General features: G+C 35.6%; 1 protein-coding gene across 2 annotated transcripts in view; it reads right to left on the reverse strand.

The window, feature by feature from the left end:
* The window catches only part of LOC139978414 (transient receptor potential cation channel subfamily M member 3-like), a 53,236-nt gene that overhangs the window by 12,742 nt on the left and 14,712 nt on the right, over positions 1 to 25,782 (reverse strand). Inside the window, exons 7-22 of one of the 2 annotated variants that reach the window (XM_071988627.1) lie at positions 22,449 to 22,620; positions 18,415 to 18,538; positions 16,903 to 16,975; positions 15,847 to 15,947; positions 13,385 to 13,519; positions 11,490 to 11,552; positions 10,554 to 10,700; positions 9,753 to 9,782; positions 7,267 to 7,502; positions 6,404 to 6,626; positions 5,628 to 5,777; positions 4,692 to 4,850; positions 4,021 to 4,149; positions 2,515 to 2,778; positions 1,288 to 1,462; positions 421 to 550 (exon numbers count right to left, since the gene is read on the reverse strand). In XM_071988627.1, coding sequence (XP_071844728.1) covers positions 421 to 550; positions 1,288 to 1,462; positions 2,515 to 2,778; positions 4,021 to 4,149; positions 4,692 to 4,850; positions 5,628 to 5,777; positions 6,404 to 6,626; positions 7,267 to 7,502; positions 9,753 to 9,782; positions 10,554 to 10,700; positions 11,490 to 11,552; positions 13,385 to 13,519; positions 15,847 to 15,947; positions 16,903 to 16,975; positions 18,415 to 18,538; positions 22,449 to 22,620 — 2,311 coding nt within the window. The remainder of the gene's footprint in view (positions 1 to 420; positions 551 to 1,287; positions 1,463 to 2,514; positions 2,779 to 4,020; positions 4,150 to 4,691; positions 4,851 to 5,627; positions 5,778 to 6,403; positions 6,627 to 7,266; positions 7,503 to 9,752; positions 9,783 to 10,553; positions 10,701 to 11,489; positions 11,553 to 13,384; positions 13,520 to 15,846; positions 15,948 to 16,902; positions 16,976 to 18,414; positions 18,539 to 22,448; positions 22,621 to 25,782) is intronic. The other variant, XM_071988628.1, reaches the window with a different exon arrangement.

Genomic DNA, 25,782 nt, shown 5'->3' on the forward strand with positions numbered 1-25,782 from the left:
TCTGATTGCGAATAGTAAAATAATGGATCAAATTTTCATGTTGCTTTTATAGTATAGTGCTTAATGATATGTACACCAAAAAAAAAGAAAAAAGATCGAATAGTAGGCTATCGTTTCGAATTCAGTATTTACTTCTGATTAACTCCATTTGCTGAAAACATGCAAAAGTGGCGTCTTAAACTGGACATATAAACTGCACATGATGCTATCGTTATATCGTTGAAAAGCCATCTACATTGTATACTGTGTATTTGAAGACTACTCTACACAATCATGTGACAACTCATTTGGCAAGCTCTACACGGGAATGTAACTAGGAGGGTTCAAGCACAAAACCTGCTATTATGTTTCAGACCATAGACATCCATTAATAAGGTGCGAAATGTATCTAGTGTAGAAAACATCTACTGTCAAACTTACTTGAATATAGCAATCAACAGATTGAGAAGCAAGACATTGGCGATGAGAAGATAAACAGCCATGATGAGTAGAACTACCGCATACGCTGTCTCACAATGTTGGCCTAGTGGTGTATCCACAGAACAGTCAGCTGTCAGGACAAAAAATAATATATATATAGCCTATATATATATATATATATATCTATATATATATATATATATATATATATATATATATATATATTATATATATATATATATATATATATATATATATATATATATATATATATATATATAGTAGAAAAGATAATGACAACATGTAATGCCTTAATAACCAACAAAATATTTAGAATAGATATAACTACACGCTACACAAATTTTAAGACACCCTGGTCCTTCGTCAGGTGTAAAAAGAGTGATTGAAATCACGTTAGTCTACCGTAAGTCCCGTACCACTCGACCACAGTGATTCTACTGGTGTGTTAATGCGTATAAACTGGCTTTCTATATCTGTTAATGAGGGCGTATTACCCATCATGTGTTCAGAGCCGTATTAAATATACGGCTCTGCAAGTGTTATGATTGTAGGGGTGCACTCTGTAAAACCATAACAGAGGGGGTGACTATACAACACGAAGTGCAAGTAAGTCGAAAGTTTGTTAATTGGCACTGAAGGGTCACATCTATTCTATTCTCTTATAAAAACCCTAAATATATTCTTTCCATTTTATTCCAGACCTATCGGAAATGGATATATTATTATTTTGCAACTTCTGAAGACGCAATCATACAATTTACCATCAGATTTCGACAATATACCTGAAACATGATGACCGTGGAGTCTGCTCTTTTATATTAAAAATTAGAATATTACATAACATACGTAATATTTCCTCCATGAAAAGTTCTCCGAAGATTTGCCAGTAAGGGTAAGAGAAGATTTCTTCAGCCGAATTCAAACTTAGCTCCTTGTTCGGGTGAAGAATGGCTCGACTGGCGACACCGTAAGCAGTCACAAACACGAACAGTAGAACAGTGAATGTAACCGTATCCCACAGCTGAACAGAGAAATCAATAATTACAGAATGATTTTATGAGATATCCGAATAATATATCATACTACAGATACAAGTATTGTTTTAAGGAAGCTATTCAAATGTTCAGTTAAAGTATATATATTTGTAGGAACAAAATGATGAATTTCTTATCCCTATCAAGTGACGAATTCAACACTGTGAAACAAAAATGTCAAAATTATTATTTATGTAATGTATCAGTATTTTGCAAAAATATGGTAACTTGATGCCTTAATCTTGCAACAAATGCATGAATTATGTTTCAGAAATCCTCATTAAAAAACAATTGTAGCGACGATGGCGTGTGTGGAAGAAATAACATCAGGTGTTCGATTCTTAAGTTTGCTTCAGATTTTAAAATTGATATTAAGTAACTATATTTGACATTCTGTACCACACTTGTCTATTGATTTCCTCAATTAATATATATAAGTAATTCATCATTTTGTTGTAAATTGTTAAAATATCACTAAACAATGAATCATTTTGTAAAAAAAAATAACGTTCGATACAAGTATTAAGAAATATCTTACAATTTCAATCATGGCACCTTAGCGGATTAATAGCTGTCAGTAACTATGTTTAGTTCTCATATGTTTATAGCGCCATAATTATCGTCCTCTGAAAAGTAATGTCTGGGTTTCACTTTTTATAGTATCTCAAATCACTTTTAAGAAGCAAAGATGCACATAGTAATAAGACGTTTAGCATTTAGCATTTCAGTGCCAGAGAAGTCATAAAAAAAAATTAGCATAATTAAGGGGAAAATAATTCAAATTAAATCTCACGCACGCGAGCCCTGGGAATGCTTGGATACGGTTTATCGTAAAGTATGTTTGGCAAAAAAATCAAAATGTACATATCTTTCCTAACATTCATTCCAAAACAGTAACTTGGAGATGAAGATAAAATCGCTTATCACAGAAAATAATACGAAAATACTGAAATTCATATACCCCATGGCCTTTTCGGAATTGGGAATTTCGCAAACAGTCAATGCTTTTGTTTAAAAGACATGCGTGCCATATACTTACCATTCGTCCAACCATATTGACGTAAGGACCCATGAAGTTTTTGACACTAAGAATATCGAGCACACGAAGATACCAAATAATGATATCGAGAGCGTAAAATATTCGTCCCCAGAATGGTATTTCTTCCGTCTCCAAATTCCTCGCAACGAACCCAGCAAAGAAACAGAGCACCCCTAGCAAGTCGACTAGGTTCCAACTTTCCGAACTCCACCGTTTCAACTTCTTCGCTAGGCTTAGCCCCTCGCTGTCCCCTGCCATTACAATCTGTAGGAACCAAAAAAAGGACCCAAATGACGCAATTAGAGCATTACGGATAGACAGGGCTGACCCTGCTGTCCATGTACTATGTATATATCAATAAACTATGGGAACATGCATGACCGGTCTTGTAATATCATCAATTACGGAGTACTCTCCCTGTAAGCGCTCCATAAGTCTCCTAATGACGTTCGTTAGGTTCCAACGATGTTAAAGAGGGCGCTGTACCACAAATCAAAGTAGGCCTACTATCGATGTAACGTGCTCCCTAACACGTCACACTATTGGTTAATCATTGCTTCAAACAAACTACCAGAATTATGGAATGAAGTTACGAAGGAAGACACTTTGTTCCTCGCGTAACATATCACATTAGTGTAGTTGTACCTACTGAACGCTTGTGCACTGCTTTACTGGTCGACACATCATATTAGCTCTTTTAAAAAACATTACTGAAAACAATAGAAATATTCATTTTCATATTTTCGTAATTTTTCCATATAGAAGTCTCGATTTTATTGAAGTGGGGTGCTGAGAGTAAAATTCAGTTTTCTGAGGTGCGAGGTATACATGAAATGCGAAAACCAACGGAAAGAATCCTTTTTCGTATGAATTACAGAATAAGAAATGAAAAAGTTACACACAAGGGAAGTTCATATGGAGCCACGTAAAGTTTTCATCTAACTCCATCCTCATAGAATAAGATGAAAGTATTTGTATCCATACAAAAATGCAAAAACGATATGCCCAGTGTTGAATAAGGTAATGGTTTCACACATGAATAATATATAAAATGTTCATATATCTTCTGTAAGAAAACATGCACAACTGTGTTTAAATGAATCCCTTGAAGAATTTGGATCCTGCAGAAAACGTCTCAGGTCTAGACAATACATCTCCTGCAGGACAAGTATATTGTATTTGATCTTATCTGGCCTAGATCCGTGACAAAACCGTAATTAGTTTCAAATGAGCACGATAGCCGTAGGCTTATTTTGTTGAAGGTGTTGATATTGTGGTTGAATAATCATACTACTGAAGACATCATCCTTCTAAATATAAATGTCCATTTCATCATAATGGAGAAATATTTATAAGAAATCTTTGAATAACGAAATATAACGAATGATACAAATCTTGAATATTTATTACAGCTAAATGTTTTAATTAAAATGAATCAAATTACTTGTCAGTTTTAAAGATGAACAAAATCGTAAATAAACATGTGGAATGTAAACGTAGACTCACCTGTCTTATTTCTTCGGTGGTGAGAGAAAGTACGGTAGCCACAACGATCCATTCTGCTATACTGATTTGCTGTGTCATCTGTGTCATGACAACGTAACTGAATAACGCCAGGAACGCAAAGAAAAAGAACTGTGGATAAATAAAGAAGAAAAACAAAGTGACACCGATTGGGTACAGAGAGGGGGAACCTCATCAACTTTTTCACGCCCCTCTTCCACCCCCCCCCCCCATCTTAGATTAGGGTACTCGAAAGAATTGGATTGTTCACAGCTATAGTGCGGTACCCGATGTTGTCTTTGATGGCATAAAACGAATCGCTTTGTTAAACTGAAACTTTGCGTTGATTGTGCGATCATCTATGTAAAGTATAGTGCACTATAGTGTTCTTCGTTGCCAAGGTAACGATGAGGTACTTGACAACTTGATATATTGGACTGATTTAAATTTATGCGAATTATGTATTAAGTTTTGTTTATTTTCATCATAACGTAGAACAATGTAAATGTTTTATTTTTATTTTTGAAATACAGTAAACGCGAAAGAATATGTTGCCACTTTATGGAAGTATGAGCGTGTACGGTATGCGGTCCGTCCACTAAAACACAAACAGCTGTTAAAGCTATTAGCCGATGCACCGTGGCTGCTTCAACAGCGATATACAGAGTGCTCACCGCATTGAGCCAGAACTTGACAACGGGGGCCGTAGCAACCAAAAGCAACTTCTCATGTGTGGAGTAGTCTAATGCATCAGACATCGTTCCTCCTGGAACCAAGGACTGCCGTCTCCAGCTCGCAGAGGATGGTGCAATGCTGTGATTGTGATCTCGTTTCTAATAATAAAAATGATTATGATTATAAACATTAACTGTACTGTGTGAATAAGTTAGATTGAATATTGAATCTAAATCATTATTAAATTTTCACTATTATCCGTTCAAAGTAACTTACAAAGTAACATCACGTTACAGAGAGAAACTAATCAAACTATTTCTGAATCAGTCTAATGTTTAGATTTGAATCACACAAATTAAACTGTTAAGTTTTCCAATATAGTTTTCCGTTTGTGACTTTTTTAAACAATTTATCTCTTTACCGAGTCAATAAAAATTAAAATAATTATCAATATTTGACTCAACGTCTGACTTAATCTTCAAATGATTTTTTGACATTTGACGTTTGATATCCTATACCGTCAGTTAAAATTTCACTGAAACGTTTCCTTAATTTTACGGCGTGCTTTATATATATATTACTTGGATATTAGACCAAAATACAGATTAGTACAGCACTTAAATGTCGATAAATGGATTCTCGTTTATAAATCTCCTTCGAACTTTTTACAAAAGCTTTCTGGGAATGAATTACTGTAACATATGTCAGTTCGAAATCTAAAAATGATTAAAATAGTTTATTATTTTCTTAACTTATAATTGGCTATTTGTAAACCTTACAGACATGTGCTCAGATCAAAACTAACCAAAGTTGTATAATAATAATATACTTATAATATATAAGTCAGATATCCATCTACTTATTCATTTCAACAATTATACTACAAACAGCCTGAGTCTGTCCTCGTGATAGGAAAAGTATAATAATTTGTTTACGCTTTTCCTGCCGTTGTAGTTCGGAGCGAAGCTCCATCTTCTTGAGACTGCGTGGCGGGTGCTGTAAGCGTAAGCACTGTTCAGTATCGTTGTACTAGTATCGTCTTCTGTCGAACCAGAAGTGCAACAGCATAACCAACAAACGAGTCCCTGAAATGAAACACAATGCTATGGATATTAATGGTTTCATGTTTTCTGATGACGATCGAATTTTTTTTCTAAGAACCCTACAGATTATTATCATAATTTTCCTGTTGGCATCTTGTACCGTTGAAGTTGTCCTAAGGTAGTAATGCTATCAAACACAGTTTACGTTCGGGTAAACTGAAAGAGTATTGCTTTTGGCACTATATAGACGTGACTGATACAGCATTAGGGGAAAAGGAAAACATTTGATTACATAGTTCACGGAAATCAGGAAAGCTAAATTAGACATAATCTCCAATGGCTTGCCAAGGAGACAGTTATTCAAGCATGTAATTAAATTTGGTAGACATTTTTTTTGTCTGTTGGATTATGATTCGGTATCGGTGCATGATTCAATCATTATGAGTAAACATATTATCCCTGGCATATCTAAGTAAGGTCACGGGGTGATTACGGGTTTTTGGAAAGCTCAAGGCTGCACCTTCGTGCGGTAGGCGGGGGCGGTGAGGGGGTGTAAATAAGGTCTTCGTTTATATGGTCAATCAAAGACACACTTTAGCCACTTGTTTGGTATAAAGTGCTCCGGAAGTTTATCCGCTATTTAAAGAGATGACGCTCTATTACATTACCTTTAGACTTGCTGTAAATCTGAATATTCCATACCACTGGTCGTTGAGCAAGAATTGTACCGCTGGATGAGCAATGAACCCGATGTGATGAAAGCGAGCAGCCATTGAGAGGCAGGTCATAGAGCTCCAATTCTGTAACTCTGCGCAGAGAAGGAGGCGAGTGTACAACTGATCGTCCTCAAAGCTCTGGGTCAATAAATCAATTGATTTGATGCGATAGAACCTAGGTTAAGGGAAGAAGTAGTTAGTAGTATCAATAACGTTTGTTAGGTAAAATATAAAATAAAAAGTTTGGAAGGTTAACGTTGTCGAAATCTGAAATATCACATTTAATAAAACTGACAAAACAATGATTATCTTCTCATTCCTTGCTTGTAAAAGAAGATATTAAGTTGAAATATTACAAATAAGGAACTCACAAAGGAAATTGCTCTGATTTATATTTGATTAAACTTAATAAACAAACAATACAAATGACAATTAGTTTTATTAATGTTTGAAAATGTGGAGGGATGGATGGGGCGAAGCCTGATATTAGCCCTCTTGAAGCCAAAGTGAATGTTCAAATACTAGTTTTATGAATGTTTGTTATCTAAAACAAAAGTTAACGTTTGGAAGGTTGATGAAATTTGAAAAATCATATTTAATTCTTAGATAAAGATTCGGTTAGTATAATTATCCAATCAATCAATCATGATCAAACATTTAAACAGTTAATCTACCAATCAATTAATTACGGAAAATCTCTGTTAAGTGTTAGGAATTATTAATCTGTTTATTTATTGAAACAAGTATAACGGGTTACGATACATTGATTAAATCGAATATTAATCATTTCATCGGTGTATCACTTAATCACTTACTCTGCTTGTTTTTGTAGGGCATTCGCCGCATCTGAGTTGTACCTCTCTCGTGCTATGGATGCCATGGAAGTATTCAAATGGAAGGCCACTATAGCCTTTGCAAGTGCTTCGATACCCCGTTGCCAGAGCAGGTAGGCCATATCATACTTGCAGGTCAGTACCGCCCAGATGAACAGGTCAGTGAGAGGAGAGGCAATGGTGTTGTTACTACAGCCAATGTGGTCATCATGCATAGCCTATATGCGTGATACACACAAGAAAGAAAGATGGTATAAATCAATGATAGATAGAAAGATGGTATAAATCAATGATGGATGGATGGATGGATGGATGGATGGATGGATGGATGGATGGATGGATGGATGGATGGATGGATGGATGGATGGATGGATGGATGGATGGATGGATGGATGGATGGATGGATGGATGGATGGATGGATGGATGGATGGATGGATGGATGGATGGATGGATGGATGGATGGATGGATGGATGGATGGATGGATGGATGGATGGATGGATGGATGGATGGATGGATGGATGGATGGATGGATGGATGGATGGATGGATGGATGGATGGATGGATGGATGGATGGATGGATGGATGGATGGATGGATGGATGGATGGATGGATGGATGGATGGATGGATGGATGGATGGATGGATGGATGGATGGATGGATGGATGGATGGATGGATGGATGGATGGATGGATGGATGGATGGATGGATGGATGGATGGATGGATGGATGGATGGATGGATGGATGGATGGATGGATGGATGGATGGATGGATGGATGGATGGATGGATGGATGGATGGATGGATGGATGGATGGATGGATGGATGGATGGATGGATGGATGGATGGATGGATGGATGGATGGATGGATGGATGGATGGATGGATGGATGGATGGATGGATGGATGGATGAATGGATGGATGGATGGATGGATGGATGGATATTTAAATAGATAGTTTTCACAAATCATAACCCCTCTCCCACCCTTCCTTACACACATGATCTCCATCTCAACAATTTCCTTGACTTTAGATTCGATTAAATCCAGGTGTTGATAAAATCTGTCACCGATGCGAATCGCTTAGCGAGTCATGAAACTTTAGTAAATGATGTTGAATTATTGTAAACTGTAAACTTCCGCAAGTCATGACAGACAAGAAACGAGAAAATATCTAGAGATGGTATATATAATGCTATATATGGCCGCTCGAAGCCAGAGCAATTCAAAAACAGCAAGATCCATAAATTACAGTTATACGTTAGTAGGTAAACGTGTATATCTTTCCTTCATGAACGCAATTTGAAAAGCTAATTTTCTCCGTGAATTCCTTCCCAATAACACAATAAATTAAATCAATTTAATCAAGATCACGCCATCTTTCGGAAATTAATTGTCTTGCAACTGGCTTAAGTGTAAATGAAAGTGTGAGAAATGAAAACCATATCATTGAGAGTTATTTGCATCACGTGACTTCCGTAAAGCTTCTTTATGACGTCAGACGGAGAAAGAGAGTGTAATAAAGTGTAATGCATGGTGTATTAATACAGTGTTACTATTATTTGATAAGACAACCATGCATTTTGTATACTTTTTCCTTATTTATTTTTATTAAGTTTGAATGGACTTACCTTGAGCTGTGCTGAAAAAAAGTAGTTGGGGGTGAAGGGGGGGGGGGGTGCATGGTTGTATGTTACCGCCATATGAATAAACAGCATTACAGATGTTTCAAATAATTTGATTTCATTCAAACAAAGAGCATTAGGAGCATGGATTATGGAAGGAAACGCACAGTACGTATCAGTAAAGCTTTTGCACCCGCCAGCACAAAGACAAAAACAAAAATCTCATATGTGTTGAATATTCATGTATATATATATATATATATATATATATATATATACCGTATATGAACAGTTTAAGGATGCATGGTGATGAAGGGCACCAAAGGAGTATAAGCGTATCAGTGACTTTGAGTGCCTTTGCAGATAACTTATAAGCGTTGTTGTTTTCATCTCTAATGAATAAAATATCTCATTTAAACTGTATGATGTCTTTATACAACTTGTTCTCCATTTGGTCCAAGCAGAGGCACCCTTCACCACGCCTTCAAACGTTAATCCTACCACGCATCATGAAAACCGCATTTACAACAAACAGTAGCAAATCAATTGTTTATCAAAAGCAAAAGAAAAAATAATAAAAGAAAAACAATGAGAAAGATAGAGGAAGCGAGATATTAAGAAGTCAATAAAAATCAGATAGTTTTGCATTTTCCAATTTTGCAAAATATCACATGCAACCAAATCATATCCAAAAGGTATAAGCAAATGAACGAATTTAAAGATTCTTTGAAAGAATAAGGCAAATTGTAGTGTAACAGCAATAGTTTCCTTTTTTAAAAAGTGATTAAAGCCATGCAAATATAGCCTTTAAGAAGATTGCATTATTTGAATTTATCATATCTTACTGTCATTAGTGTTCCTCGATCGGAAGGCGTCTTTAAGTAAAACAAAAAAGAGGGAAGAGTAGAAATCGTTTGAAATATTTTTCGTTCTTCCGAAGCATTAGGAAAAGAATACCTCTCAAAGAGAGTACATTCATCGGGCACTACAACTTAAAGTACACCGAGCCCAATGGTTTGGCTTCTAATCATGATAGGCAGGTTCAAATGATTTCTACAGATTATCACGGTCTAAACAGCAGGTGCATGCGTGTCAGGAGGTAGAATCACTTCGAAATTCAAAATGGCGTCCAGGAGGAAACTTATTTTTTTTCCTCCCTTTTTTGTTTCTATTGTCTGTTTGAAGTGTTTTATTTATATTTAAGCGGTTCTACGAACTGATCTCTTGACTTGTGTCTATCTTTGAAATTTGCATTTTTATAAATATTATTTTGTATAAGGCCATTTATTTGTAGCACCATACGAATGGCATTATACATCTTCGTTCGCTTGTCACAGCTATATACATGCTATTACCATAAATATCAAAGGCAACAGTGCACCATTCTCTAAGCATCGATCACTCACTACAAGATGTTATTATGAAAACATAGTTAGAAAGGAACCAGGGAGAAAAACAAGCCCTTGCCAATATTATGAATATTTATAATCCCAGCATAAGAATTGCAAATAAACATTTCAACCATAGTTTCGTCGAATCACAAAGCACATTAACATTATATTTACAATATTTTTTTTTATAGAACTTTTATGTCAAACATTTGAAGAGAATGTTGACTGTTTGATCTTAACTTATAGGTTACTGACCTTTTTTCGACAGCATAAACATCCCTTTTTCTCTTTTCCGTTGGAGTTATCAATCCGAAGAGTGTACGTAGTCCGAAAGCCATTACCAATGATCTGTTCCAACAGTAAACCGACTTGATACAAGCTAACTTTAGCTTGCTGTCCAGTCTGTATAGAGAAAGAAATTATGCATGTTAAATATACCTGCAACATATATACTTGCAAAGTCCCTGCTAACTAACTCTGTTATGTCGTATGTCATATGTCAAATATAAAGTTACTGACTCAAGATTCCGACTCGAGACTGGAACGAAAGATAAGTATATGCTTCTTGTATGTTAGACCTGACTAATATAAAAGACCTAATTTATAGTTTACTTATACCTCAAAATGCACCGTTTGACTTTTAAAATTTGAAGAAAAAAATGTGTGTGTGTTGGAGGGGGGGGGGGGTCGGGGGGCTGCATGGGACAAGAATCAGCAACCTGCATTACAACACCCCATGTTCGTATTTTTTTATCAGCCTACAGCCCGTCCATAAAGGGTTCATGGCGCACACCTACCGAACACAGTAGATGGAAATGTGGTTATCCTCCACCCCCCCCCTCCCCTAACAACAAACACAATTGAATTCATGTCACTATAGGGAGAGGGCGGTCAATTGAAATCCTGCTGTGAAGCCACTGATGGGGTGAAATGCCAAACCTGTGTTCACCCATTTGTGATGCTTCTCCATGTCACTTGTACTATAAATTTCATAATGATATATGACTTACCACGCTATGCTCAAGAAAAAATAAATCGGTCGAAGATGTAGCATATAGATGCAGACAGTTATTGCCGGTTTTATGTATGTGTGTTATTATAAAATATCAGAGACCTATCGTTTTATGACGTCATAAAGTTGAATCCTGTCGGATAGTTCACAAGAAAAGGTAAGAACGAAATAGTTCTTACCTTGGAATCGGTTGGATATCGCTTGGCCATTAACACCGAGAATGTCGTAAACGTATCGTCATCCTGTATAAAAAATAAATAAATAAATATACATAGAAATTAATATATATATACATATATATATATATATATATATATATATATATATATATATATATATATATATACATCCGTACTTTAGACCGACGTAACTTGTAACGCGCTACCACATAATAAATTAAGTTCCATGCATGACTTTAGTCTTATAATATGTGCGTGTGTATATATATATATATATATATACGTGTGTATGTGTATATATATTGTCATGATAATAACTAACTGTGCTATTGGCAGATGCATTCGTCAAATTTTACCCTAAGTTTAAAGAATTGTAGCTCAATTTTTTTCAAAATGCTCTCAAGATGTGAGTTTGAGTTGCCATCAAGTTTCTTTAATAATGAATAACAGCCACCGGAGTATCCCTATAAGCCATGCATCTATATTTAACTTTGCCAAAGCAGACTTGACCAGCGGTAGGTTACCCTGATAATGGTTTTGGTAAACAATGTTCTTTACCTTACAGGTATATAGCAAACATTAATGCCAGTTCCCAATCGAGCCTCACACACTTTTCCTTTGAATTTATACCATAAGGTATATCTCCCTACTTTGATCAACCAATTTGATCACGAGAGGAAACAGAATGGATACTAACGATCGCCGGAAGGCTTTTAATCTTTTAGAGAAACATTCTCCCTTCTGTAAGCCCGCTGTTAGTAAGATAGTAACATAGAATTTCGTAGAATTCTCCTGCGGTAAAACGACTTTACTTATGTTTTTATGTTCTTTCACTTGCTCTGGGCAAAATGAAAAGAAAACGATAATTGAAATGATGTCATGTTGATGTTAGATTATAAATAGTGCATCCGAACGGTGTGAAGAATAGGAGCAAATTGAAGTCACGGATATTATTTTGGGGTTTGAGGGTTTTGCTTGACTTTCTTTCTTTCTTTCTTGTTCGTATGTAGAATTGTAGGTCATCGAGGCCTGAATGTCATACCTATACAACTATTTGTAAATGAAAAAATATAATATGTATACGAAGAGGCAGTACTTGCAAGAATCTACTATAATGAAAAGTCGGCAAATAATTGGCAGAAAATATGCTAGATGGTCAAATAACGGTCACTCATGATTAAACACTATTAGCATTTTATTTTGCATTATCTCTCAAAGCCTTTGTGAACCAACTGATTTAAATTAAAATTCTCTAATTGAACAGATTCATAAGTGCATGAAAACAATTGATAGATACTTTGAAGGCAGCGATGGTGACCTTTAACCAACTATTCTTCGTCGAAGATTGTACCATCTCATCCTAAAATGGCGGTATCAAGGCTAATTATAACAGGCTCAATATATTATCCAATATATCCTAATTATGGAAAGAATTGTAATGGAATTGTCATAGAAACGGCATGTTTACTGCCCAAGTGATTTCGCAGTGGCCAACTGCTAACATTCCATTGTTTAGTTAAGCATTGCCTCCTCTGCGCTCCCCCCCCCCCCCTCAACTCCTCCTTTATCGCTACCACATGCCCCTTCTACCTTCACTCATATTCGCGTGGGTACAGTCGCACGTATACCGTGATTCACGAAAACACTTTCATAAAAGGAAAATGCAAGGGTGGGTAGGGGGAGGGGGGGAGGGGGTTGACTGGTCTGGGTTGATGTAAGATGCATATGTACATCTGCAAAAGCAAGTTAACGTAGAAGTTTTGCGACAGTTACATTTTTAACCCAAGATGAGGGAGGCATCGTTATGCTTTATCTGTTGACATATAAACGTCATAACTACGCTATCGCTACCATCTTCACGTACCACATGTCGATAGCGATAATGATTGACTTACTTTAGCATTGTAAAGTCTTTCGAGCCGTGATGTTGTTAAAAATCCTATCACGCAAACATGTTCGAGTAGAAGCTTCACAAAGTCAACTCGATTCTTCATCAGGGCCAGTTCTAACGCATTTTCAATTTCCTTCACCTTGAAATGAGAAGAGAAGAAGATTGAGATATTAACTTCAGAGTCATACTTTCACCTCTCTAACTCCCTCCCTCTCTCCCTCCTTCCCTATATATAAATATATATATATATATATATATATATATATATATATATATATATATATATATATATATATATATATATATATATATATATATATATTTCTATACGACACAAGAATACGTTAATATACAAACTCTTTTTACTGGGCGAAATCCAAGGTGAGCTAAAATAGACAACTTTAATTTGTGTAAAAATATCCCAGGATATCGAGTAAGTTATTCAAACCTCGTGGCCATCCGGGCAATCTTAAGAGTATAGCCTATCATCTCAAACGCGAGTCAAGATATGTCTCATACCAACGAAATAAAGTCACTCGGACGTAAAGATGACACTATGGCCTATTTCGAATATAGCTAAAGGACTTTGTTTAATATTCATCTGGGTTGGATAGCGAGAGGCAGACTAATTAAGTAGAGGTACTTATACATAAATCGCTATTAGTGGTTACACGTTCCGCGAGACATGGTCATTTTGTGAATTGGTAAAAACATCATTGTCATTGAGTTTTGTTTGTTCAACATGTATGTAGAACATGTATATGCTTTATTGAACATGATATTCGCTAATAGCATTGAAGTTTTTTTTTCTTTTCTTTTTTCTTCAACAAAACTTTCGGTATAGATAGCAATGGCAAAACCTATTGAGCACAAGCGATGCTAAACTCAATGGCATTAACCGAGTTTCTTGCTCGCTAATATGCAATACACGGTAGGCCAAATAATAGATGGAATTTCTAAGTGAACTTTCTAGTTTATAATTTAACCATAATTTAACGTTGGTTTTGAGAGTAGAATTCAGTTGAATGCATGTGTTTTTACAATATCTTATATGGTGTCATATGTTAAGCATAATAATTTATTTTTCTATGAAGCCTTCCATCGATACTGAAAATCATAAAGCGCTTAATCAAAGAGAATAGAAAACAGTTGTAAACCTGTAAAGTGAAAAGAAAATACCAACGAGAATGGCAAAATAAGATAAGGAAATGAACGACTATAGGTACCTTCCAAAACCCTCTATGTTATAATGACAACGTTGCAAGTAACTTTAAAACTTGACATAACAAACGCCCCATTTATTGCGCCATCAATACGAATAAAACCTTCGCAATACAGATAAGTTGTAACACAAACTTAAACTAAACTAAGTTCTGCACGACACTGTTATTCTTTAGCAACACCATATCAACTCTGCTTCAATTTCCGGGTCACACTTTTCTACACATAATTTGCGATGATGGTTGTATGTTCGCTGTCATTATATGTGTGACTGTATATTCCACAACGTTATAAAAAAGAAAAGAAAAAAGGCTGTAACTGGTTTGTGAGGTGAGAAGCCTATTTGGGCTTCGTTTTTCTTGGGATATTTCTAACCTTAGCAAAGAAGATGAGTAAATACCACACGGTCGTGACAATTTATGTGGAGTTTTTGAACATTAATTTACGAGTGTGAGAAACATTAAAGCTAGGTATGTTTATACACAACTCGATAAAAGACAGTTATAAATCATACGAAAAAACAGTCTTAACTGCCAGAATCAGTCAAAGGCAAAACGACTTAAAAGGTATTACTTCGCTCAAGGGAAATGAGTTTTGTGCTGCGGTATAAAGGCTGTGAGGCCTTAACTAGGAGAGCTTCAACTATACCAACTTACCGAAAATTAAAGTTTTCGTCGCAAACATAAACTTAGCCTTTCAGCTGACATTATTTGCAGTATTTGTCCTTTAATGAACGAGAGACACATTTAGGTCTCATATCTGTTCTGTTATTTTATTAATGGTATAGATAAGGGAAAAGCATATATACGGAAATGCCTTGTGCTGAAATTCTTGAAGCAAACATGGGAACCATTGATTACTATTGATCGATGATATTAAATTAGTTATGTACGGTATCTTATATTGATAACTATTATTATGATTTAGAACGTGATACTATTTCATAAAATAGGTAGACTTTTTATTATTATCATCATCATTATTATCATCATTATTATCATCATTATTATCATCATTGTTATGATTATAAACATAAGATGAAATACAGCACGCTTCGCAGGAACAATTTAGAACAATATTACGTCCTCATATTACAACCACACAGTAATGATAGAGGTTTTCACTGAATGTTTCGTTTCATGATTTTAATTATTATATTTTCAATATGATGTAGAACATTTAATAAAACAATACACTAAAATAACATACGTTTTTAAAATGAATAATGTTGAAAACAATACTTACATCCCAGGTTTTACTCCCGGAAAAGATAGCTTCCTTTGCTATGTCGACTCTGTTCCATATGAGCGCTAACTTCAGCTGGGATGAGGATCGTAAGTTACTTGCTGAAAAATGAAATGTATATGTAAAAAAAAATAAAGCAATTTACTAGAACCATGAATTTAGTCAATGTTGACACTGACATCATCGTACATGTGTCATTAAAATTTCTCAAATATGTCTGGAAATCATTACTAAATATTTGTTCCTTGAAGTGCGCAAAATCTTCGAAAAGCGTCATTTGAACCGATAATGTCAGCAGAATTATTTGTGGCACTTGGCATGTGGGTACACGTCTTGGAGTAGGCGAGCGAGCAAAAACTGCACACTTAATATATTTCTACTGTATATCTTGGTTACCAATCATTACAATGTTTAATTCTCAATATTTTCTAAACAGTAGTCAAATATCACATTAAAATATTCTCAATTTAAGTTAGTTTAAGCTAGTTGGCTTCTACATTTGTGGTGAACTTCATCTATTTCACGTTACCTGTTGATGTAATGTACCCGTATGTTAATTGCAGAGTACCTATAGTAGTCGTTGAGTACAACAGAGAATTGATGTGAGAGCAAACCATAAAACGTGAAGTTGGAAATTGGAATTTGGGAAATCTGCGCATAATTTATCAATTAACTTGTACAAGACGTTTGAAGATTTTTTGGGAATTTTGACAGCATTTTGATAGTAAGTGTAAACAAACTATATAAGCGTTGAACCAATAAACACACGAACACAAGCACATACTAGTGGAGTGGAGTGTAAGCTTTACGAATTGTAGCAGATTTGTAGTAAGTATTGGGAAAACTATGAATAACTTTAGTATTGAAATTTACTTGCTTACGTGGGGGAAACTTCGGGCACGATAGAGACCTAACATGATGCGGTAAAATTGATTACATACACTTGTACTTTATCTGTCACATAATATTACGAACAACTTTACGAGCTTTTCATTTTTTATCGTATTCCTTTTGTTACAGTGCGCGTGCGCATTTGGAATGAGAAGAAAATCAAACCCTTAAGAAGTGCAAGTAGAATAGAATGGTCTATGTCCTCAGTTTCTGTCGAGTCTGCGTTGTAAATTGTAACCTGCGGAAAAGAAAGTAAACCATTGAGTTATTGGATACAATTACATACTTTTAGATGTTGTCAATGTTTACAATATTTTGACCACATCCATGTATGGCCTATATCGTAAAGTATAGTTGCTCTGCTCATAATCCTACAACAGTTTAAAACTAAACACAACACAAAACAACCATGAACACACCTGTATACTTTATTATGGTTGCTCATAATATGAACACACCTGTATACTTTAAGCCTGTTACTCATAACATTGAAAAACACCTGTAAACCTTAACATGGTTGCTCATAACATGAACACAACTATACTTTAAGCCTGTTACTCATAACATTGAAAAACACCTGTAAACCTTAACATGGTTGCTCATAACATGAACACAACTGTATACTTTAAGCCTGTTACTCATAACATTGAAAAACACCTGCAAACCTTAACATGGTTGCTCATAACATGAACACACCTGTATACTTTAAGCCTGTTACTCATAACATTGAAAAACACCTGTAAACCTTAACATGGTTGCTCATAACATGAACACACCTGTATACTTTAAGCCTGTTACTCATAACATTGAAAAACACCTGTAAACCTTAACATGGTTGCTCATAACATGAACACACCTGTATACTTTATCATGGTTACTCATAACATTAAAAAACACCTGTATACTTTATCATGGTTGCTGATAACAAGAACACTTCTGTATACTTTTAACACGGTTGCTTATGACATGAAAACACCTGTATCATTTAACATGGTTGTTCATAATGTCGACACACCTATATAATTTAACATGGTTTCTCATAACATGAACATTCCTAAATACTTGATAACCATCCATTCTTTGATCACACCAACCATACGATGGTTGCCCATTACTATAGCACACCTTGTTCATGGCAACATTGTCGTGTTCAAATATATATATATTTTTTTTATCTTCAAATGTTTTTATTTTTGCTGTGTCTCACTGTTTTATGATGAAAACAGACACGAAGATCACAAAGTTTTGTATATAATGTTTATCGAAATATTAAATGTTTGATTGATTCTTTGCAATGGTGATTTAAGACCATTTGCAATGCATTTAATGAACCAAAAATTCGGGAGTACGAAGTCGTTTCAAAGAAAACGCTATACACAAATGTTATATTGCTGTGTAGGTGTATGCATATGGGGAAAAACACTCCCAACGGGTCAGTTGGAATTCAAAATACACTTTGTGTGATGAAGCGATTTTCGTGAGAAAGGTATACCTATATATCTTAAAGCCACGCATGTACCTGTTGTCCTTCTATATACCTTGTTCTACTCCCGGAAATTAATGACAGGGTACAGGAAGAACTTTTGACATCCTTTGTTAAGCCTCGATCTTCAAAACTTAAAACATTGCTCTAAATAAACCAACAGCAAAAAAAGAGAGAGAAAAATTAGAATTTACCAAATTCTTTCGGTAGGCAATATTGGATATGTCCCTTAGAAGATCCTCGTGTTTCTGTGGCAAATTAGGAAAAACGGAAACAATTTTCTTCATCAATCCTTCTTCCATCTCGTTGGACAAAGTTCTGTGGAGAACAACGTTAAATAGTGACATATAATAGATTTCTCATATACAAAATTTGAACTCAAACTAAACAGAAAAACAGGTTTTTACAGTGGTTAACCCTCGCAGAAGTTCATGGATCGAATCTGACCCAGTTTGAAGTCAAAATGTAAAAGGGAAAAACAAACTGAGTTTCCTGGACCAAAATTACATAATATCGTGTCTATAGTGGAATCAACAAAATCATAAAATGATAAGAAATTATGAGCGAACAGTTTAGTCGAGAAATATTGTAGAAAATAAGTACCTCATCCTTCCGTGCTGCATATATGCTGTTGGATATCAACGTACTATGATAATATGTAACACAATGTTGCTTTAATAGGGACACAAGTAAAACTATCATATTTAGCATTATGTGACAAAGGCCTTTATGATGAAAGAAACACTAAAGTTGCTACGGGAAAAAATACCCATCTTGTTCCGTTTGGAAGATAACCTACCTTAAATGTCGTTTCTGTGTGCTGTCATTTTAGATCTCGGTGAAGTCCTTTTACTTTTTATTTTATTTTTATTCTTGTCACATTCTAGTTTTGGCAATTAAACCAATGCCGTCAGTAGATTATGTTGGCATTTGGAAAACTCTCCATCATAACGACATAGAAAACATAAATAAGATGATGTGGTAAATAAAGGGTATCGAATCATGCTGGTCGATATCTTGTGAAGTTTTGGTTCCGTCTATTCCGTGACAAAAATGAATTCGCGGCATCTCGAGTAGTCGTTGGACTTGCTCAAGCCTTCAAATCCTTGATTGTGATTGACTGTTTATTAAAGATATCTTCCAAAACGAGTACGATCTTTCTTTTTCTTTATTGAGATGTTTGATTAATTGTTCATCAAAGCCATCTATATTGCATGAAAGCGATCATGATGTTTCGCGTTTGTTGTGTCTTCTTTAGAATGAGCGAGAGATGTAGCTCTATGCGCCCAGACTCACATTCAACAGTAGGCTATAACGGTCGTATTACTGTATGGCCTTGACATACAAGTAGAGACAAGCCCGCATCTGTGTTGGCCAGTTACATGCCATTGTTACTCTTACCTTTACATTAGGTTAATTTATCGTCAACAAAGTATACCTACCCGATTCCAATAGATTAAATTTAAAGGCTTTTTTTACATATGGTTCCATATTTCTATATTTCCATACCATTTTTTCCTGCTCTTAATGAAAGATGAAATATGCCATCCTGCTATAGGACAGACTTAAATCTAGCTTGTAAATTCGTATGAAATCTAATACAACCCGAAACGGCATTTTCTGTTAATATTAATTGCAAATTTTCTTGGAGGTTTTAAAGGTTTATACATTAATGACGAAACAAATAAATGGATAATAAATCCATATCAGAGAGAGAGAGAGAGAGAGAGAGGTGGAGAGAGTAAAAGAGTGAGTGTGAAAGGGGCAAAAGGGGGAAATGGAAGAACTAAGAATCAAAACAATTCTCTTAAGATGCAGAGTAGTGAGGTATTTGGAGAAAAGTTTCTTACATACATCTGTATTAAATATTTGGTTAACTTTCTTGTATTATTTTGCTTGTAATTAGTTTTGAAAGTTTTTTATCATCGTCATCGTCGTCATCGTCGTCGTCGTCGTCGTCGTCACCGTCATCGTCGTCGTCGTAATCGTCGTCGTTGTCGTCATCATCGTCGTCATCATCATCATCATCATCATCATCACCATCATCATCATCATCATCATCATCATCATCATCATCATCATCATCATCATCATCATCATCATCATCATCATCATCATCATCATCATCATCATCATCATCATCATCATCATCATCATCACCATCATCATCATCATCATCATCATCACCATCATCATCATCATCATCATCATCATCATCATCACCATCATCACCATCATCATCATCATCATCATCATCATCATCATCATCATCATCATCATCATCATCATCATCATCATCATCATCATCATTATCATCATCATCATCACCATCATCATCATCATCATCATCATCATCATCATCATCATCATCATCATCACCATCATCACCATCATCATCATCATCATCATCATCATCATCATCATCATCATCATCATCATCATCATCATCATCATCATCATCATCATCATCATCATCATCATCATCATCATCATCATCATCATCATCATCATCATCATCGTCATCATCGTCATCATCGTCATCATCGTCATCATCGTCATCATCGTCATCATCGTCATCATCGTCACCATCATCATCATTGACGTCGTAGAAGTCATCATACATCGTCATCGTCGCTGTCCACATCGTCCACATCTATTACGACATAAACACTTGCCGCTGATACAAACACTTACCGATGATATGAGTTCAATGTCCTCTTGTCTAACTGAATCTACATGTAACTGATTTGTAGAAATGAGCTGTTTTTGTCATGTCTATAGTCAGTCAGTCAGTATAACATGCAATGTGTGTGCAACCTGATCAAAACATTATCCATCAGATTATGTGTCCTATTTGATAATATAACTTCAGCTCTCACTCTCTCCACCTCTCACTGTCTCCACCTCTCTCTCCACATCTCCACCCCTCTCTCTCTCTCTCTCTCTTAGTCTGACCAGCTGACTTAACATGCAGAAATCTCAATAACATCATATGATATCAAATCATCAGGCTTCCACTTGAACCTGCCATTGTTTTAACAAGATAAACAAATTCGTAAAAGAAAAATGAGAATGATCGGAAAAGCAAAGCAAAAGTGGACCTACATTTCATGATTCTTTTCAAAAAAAAATATCCTGTAGTAAGCCCCAAGGATAAATATTGAATGAATAAATTAAGAACTGAACACCAACTAAACTTTAGCTGCGTGGGAGGATTGTGCGCTCTTTTAAATTTAATTTCTTTTCTTAATGTCTTGTTATATGTTTTCCTGTATTAATATGATGGTGCAATATTGCAAGTTTCGCTTTTCCCCGATTAACATAAATACCTACGTTAGCTTCAGACGAAGCTTTAAGTTAATTGCATGATTACTCTCTATATAATGAATGGAATACACTTATGTAAAATTATCATTATAATCCATAATTATACCAGAAGGGGAATATAAATTCCTTGGAATTTAGTTTCATATGCAAAATAGATTCTAAAAACGACATCCGCTCCCCCCCCCCCTCCCTCCTCTTGAATTTCCGTCCTTAGAATTTTTCGAATAAAACCAGGACGAGGGAATCCCTGGTTTTACGGTACATAAGGAGGTAAGAGGTACTATTACAAGGGCCTCCGTCAGGTAAGAGGGCATAGATGTAAAATGCGGATATAATTTCCATTATTTGACTACATTTATTGTGATAAAGCTTTAAAGAAGAAATTCGCGATTGTTTTAAAATGGAAGCCATTTGTATGTTTTAGGGGAAGGGGGGGGGGATACCCCCGTGGTTACGGCCCTGCACACAACTGCAGTGCAAATGGTTCTGCACATTCTTGCTGTTGCTGATTTCGTTATAGAGAAAGCTGAAATCTGGTTGTGAACTTGAAATGTCTTATCGGACTGGGATATTAAATTGGCGGATAATTTAACAGTTATATCTTAGTATCTATTGAAATACAACTTTCTTGTAGGAATTTTATTTTGCATTGGGTACGTTATATCTTATTTATATAATATTAACTAATTTACTTTCATAGTCACTTCAATTACCCACGATGACAGTATCGCTCTGCTCAAATTGAAAATATGTAATCACAAAATATGATCAATTTTGAGATCATCCTTGATATAAATGACGATATGAGAAATAAGTTTTTTTTTTTCCTTAGGTGGATTGATTAACGATATTAAAAGTTACAAGCCAAATTCAAAAATGCTTTAAAGTCAAAATACCTTACCCGTTGGTGCTAGTGTTAGAGAGGGCATATGCGATTAAATCAGCTGCCCGGCCACTTCCCTCAACAACGACAATAGGAATGGGCGGATTCTGCGACACATTCTGCAGGACGACTTTAATGGTGTCGATTCCGCCCTCCAAAACCAGGCACACTATGGGAACAGTCTGATCACCTGTTTGGATAAGAAAGCAGAATAAGATATGACACATAATTGACAAATAAAGAATAAGATTTGACTCGCATGTAAAAGGAAATATTTAAAGTGTAGTTTACATCATATGAGCATAAGGGTTGGCTCTTATACCCCCGGGGCTTCTCCTTGTACATTTTTATGTGTCTGCATTTGATCACCGCCCCCCCTCCCTTCTCATTATCGAAGTATAAACCAACTTTGCAGTTTCGGCCATACTTCCCCGTACTGATCTATCCGCTTGGAATAGCTACACACATTGCAACTTTTACGGTGTTAGTTTCACCTCATATATCCACACAGCTTCCGACAGAAAGGTTTATTTAAGACAATAAAGAAGCAACAAAACTAAATACCATGTTTAGGCTAATTGAATTAATATGTGACTAGAGATGTTCTCCTAACAGCTAAACAAAATCTTATTCTAATTGCAGATATCACAACATGAAATATTACTTCACGAATAACATTGGAGAGTAAGTCTAAATAATTAAAACAGCGAGCCATATATGATTGGAGGTTTAAATGATTTTTCTGCTATTACTTACAGTTTTTTATTTTTTTTTTTGTTTTTTTTATCTGTAATAGAAATCGGTTTTCTAAATACTGAATCTAACATAGTGAAGGTATTCTGGACATGACTACGATCATACCGGCATTGGTCTCCATGTCAACACTGTTTACGGAATTGTTTAATGGGTGGTTAGATTTGCTTCCCCTTTAACTTAGTTCCGATCTCATGTCATATTTGAAAGTCACCCCCCCCCTTTCTAATCTCCCTCTCTTACACAAGAGACCCCCCGCGTTAGATAATTCTATGACTTTCCTGACTACTCCCTTTTTTTTCTGCTAGTTTTTGCTTGATTGCTTAAGAGGGTATTGCTCTTTTGGATATCATTGGAAGCCTAAAGAATCAGTTCCTGTAAAAACCTCGTGAGGGCTCAGAGGAGCTGAGTATTCATGCTAGAAGCTGATGAATATCAAATTCTCGACTCTCTGACTAAATGTAATGTTTTTCTTCGTTTTTTTTTGTTTGTTTTTTTGCGATAGAGAAGCGAAGAGGTCGTTGGAATTCTGCAGGGGTGCGTATACTAACACAGAGTTTATCTAGTTCGTACATACAGACTGTAGTAAAGACATGACATTGTCTTTACATACTAGCGGCTTGACCCTTTAAATCTTTGGCGTATATTGCTGTCTTTGACTTTTCATAGCGTGGTATCGTGTGCATTTCAAGTGTTTTTGTATATTTTTGTATTGTTTTTTAAAGTTGCCGATGATGAGTTCCATAGTTGGGATAGAGGCTGGAATTGTTCACCGACGGTGCAAAGAGCGTCGTTCCCGTCAACTATACATGTAAGCATCGAGAGGCAACATTCCACAAATATGAGAAACTTGAATGAGATGTCACCAGACTTTCCAGTCTGGGAGGGGGGGCACAGGGGGGGGGCACCAGCATTTGATTGGAAAATTTTCGCATACGGAGGATGGGCTAGATGCAAAATGGTGCCACATTTGATGCTAAATTCGATCTGAAGATATCTCCAGAAATTGCTATTTTTGAGGTAATGATTTTAACATCGCGCAGAATTTTGCAGAGGATATGAACCATATGCTGTCGATATTATGCCTAACCCTATCAATAGAACCTACATTTTGTTGTTGTCGTTTTCTCCCATTATCTATTAATATGTAACAGGTTCCAGCATCGTTATTGGCTCCTATCAGGGATCTCACCATGCAATTCAAAGTTTGATCACACATCGAGTATGGCTCAGTATGCAGGTGTAAACATTCGCCATTTGTTCCTACAAGCATCTGACCTCAAATGACCTCTGCACCCCCTACACAACAGGGTTAATATATGGGTCCACAAATATAGGCAAGTATGGTGCCTGCGGACCCTCACATTCTCACACTGACACGTTTAATGTAAATATCGACACCTGTTGTGATGGCGCGGGTTACGACTTCGATACCCGACGGTCAAGGATAAACTTTTTCATTTTTTTTCGCAGCTTATTTGAAAAAAATACGAATTACTGTGCTTCTTTGTCCTTATGAAAAACCAACTCAGATGATGGGAGTTGAATATAACAAAATATATATATATTTTTTTACCAACCCAAATCTCAGATGGGAGGGCACTCGGGGGGCACTAGGTTTTCCAGGGGGGCACGAGCCCCCTGCCCCCCCCTTGGCGACGCCACTGGATGCCAAGTGCTATATATATATATATATATATATATACATATATATATATATATATATATATATATATAATATATATATATATATAATATATATATATATATATTATATATAGCGGAAGGCCCGTGGTTCGAATCCCGGTGGAGGCTGAAAGTTTTTTCACTGTTCTTGATTTTCCAACTCATTACGTTTTTCATTTATAAATATATATATAGGGATATATATATATATATATAGGGATATTAGCATAAAATAATTAGCAATTTACAGTATGATATAACTATGACCATTTACACATGAGCTTGTCTAACCAAGGACCTATCATCTCAAGCCCTCAATTCCTCTAACTTCGACAAAGGTATGCCTTAGATATAGTCGATAATACCGGCATAAGAAAGACCAAAGTTACAACGAAGATAGGAAACAGTACATCTCCGGCGCTCTAGTATATTAAAGAAATATTCTGGGAGATTAGACGCCATTTGTACCATACATGTCATAAAATATGTCGCGATAGATATAAACATGTCTCAAGTTAATATCAGTATATTGCAAGATAAATTCACCTGTAAGTGGAAAGTAATAAACGGATATTCCGCAGACAGTATAACAATTTGACAATTCTATTAAAGAAAAAAATTGCCAACACTGTCAGTTGAAATCCCATCTCAGTATCTTGCTCCTAGCTAGAAGTGGTTGCGGGTTGAATGTAAGCTCTTTTTGACAGGCTTCACACGTGACTCTTGCAGTAAGTACGGTACATCGCGGTATGTTGTCTGTAATATCATAACGGTAACTGATAATCAAATCTTTAATCCTTTATCACAATGTACCTCTTGATTTAAACCTTGAAATCTACCTACATTCGGAATGTCTGCTTAACCCTTCTTTGCATTTTTTTGGTAAAGCAATAAACTTCCACCACAAGAAAAT

Source organism: Apostichopus japonicus, chromosome 13 (genome assembly GCF_037975245.1).
Source record: "Apostichopus japonicus isolate 1M-3 chromosome 13, ASM3797524v1, whole genome shotgun sequence".
Classification (NCBI taxonomy): Eukaryota; Metazoa; Echinodermata; class Holothuroidea; order Aspidochirotida; family Stichopodidae; genus Apostichopus; species Apostichopus japonicus.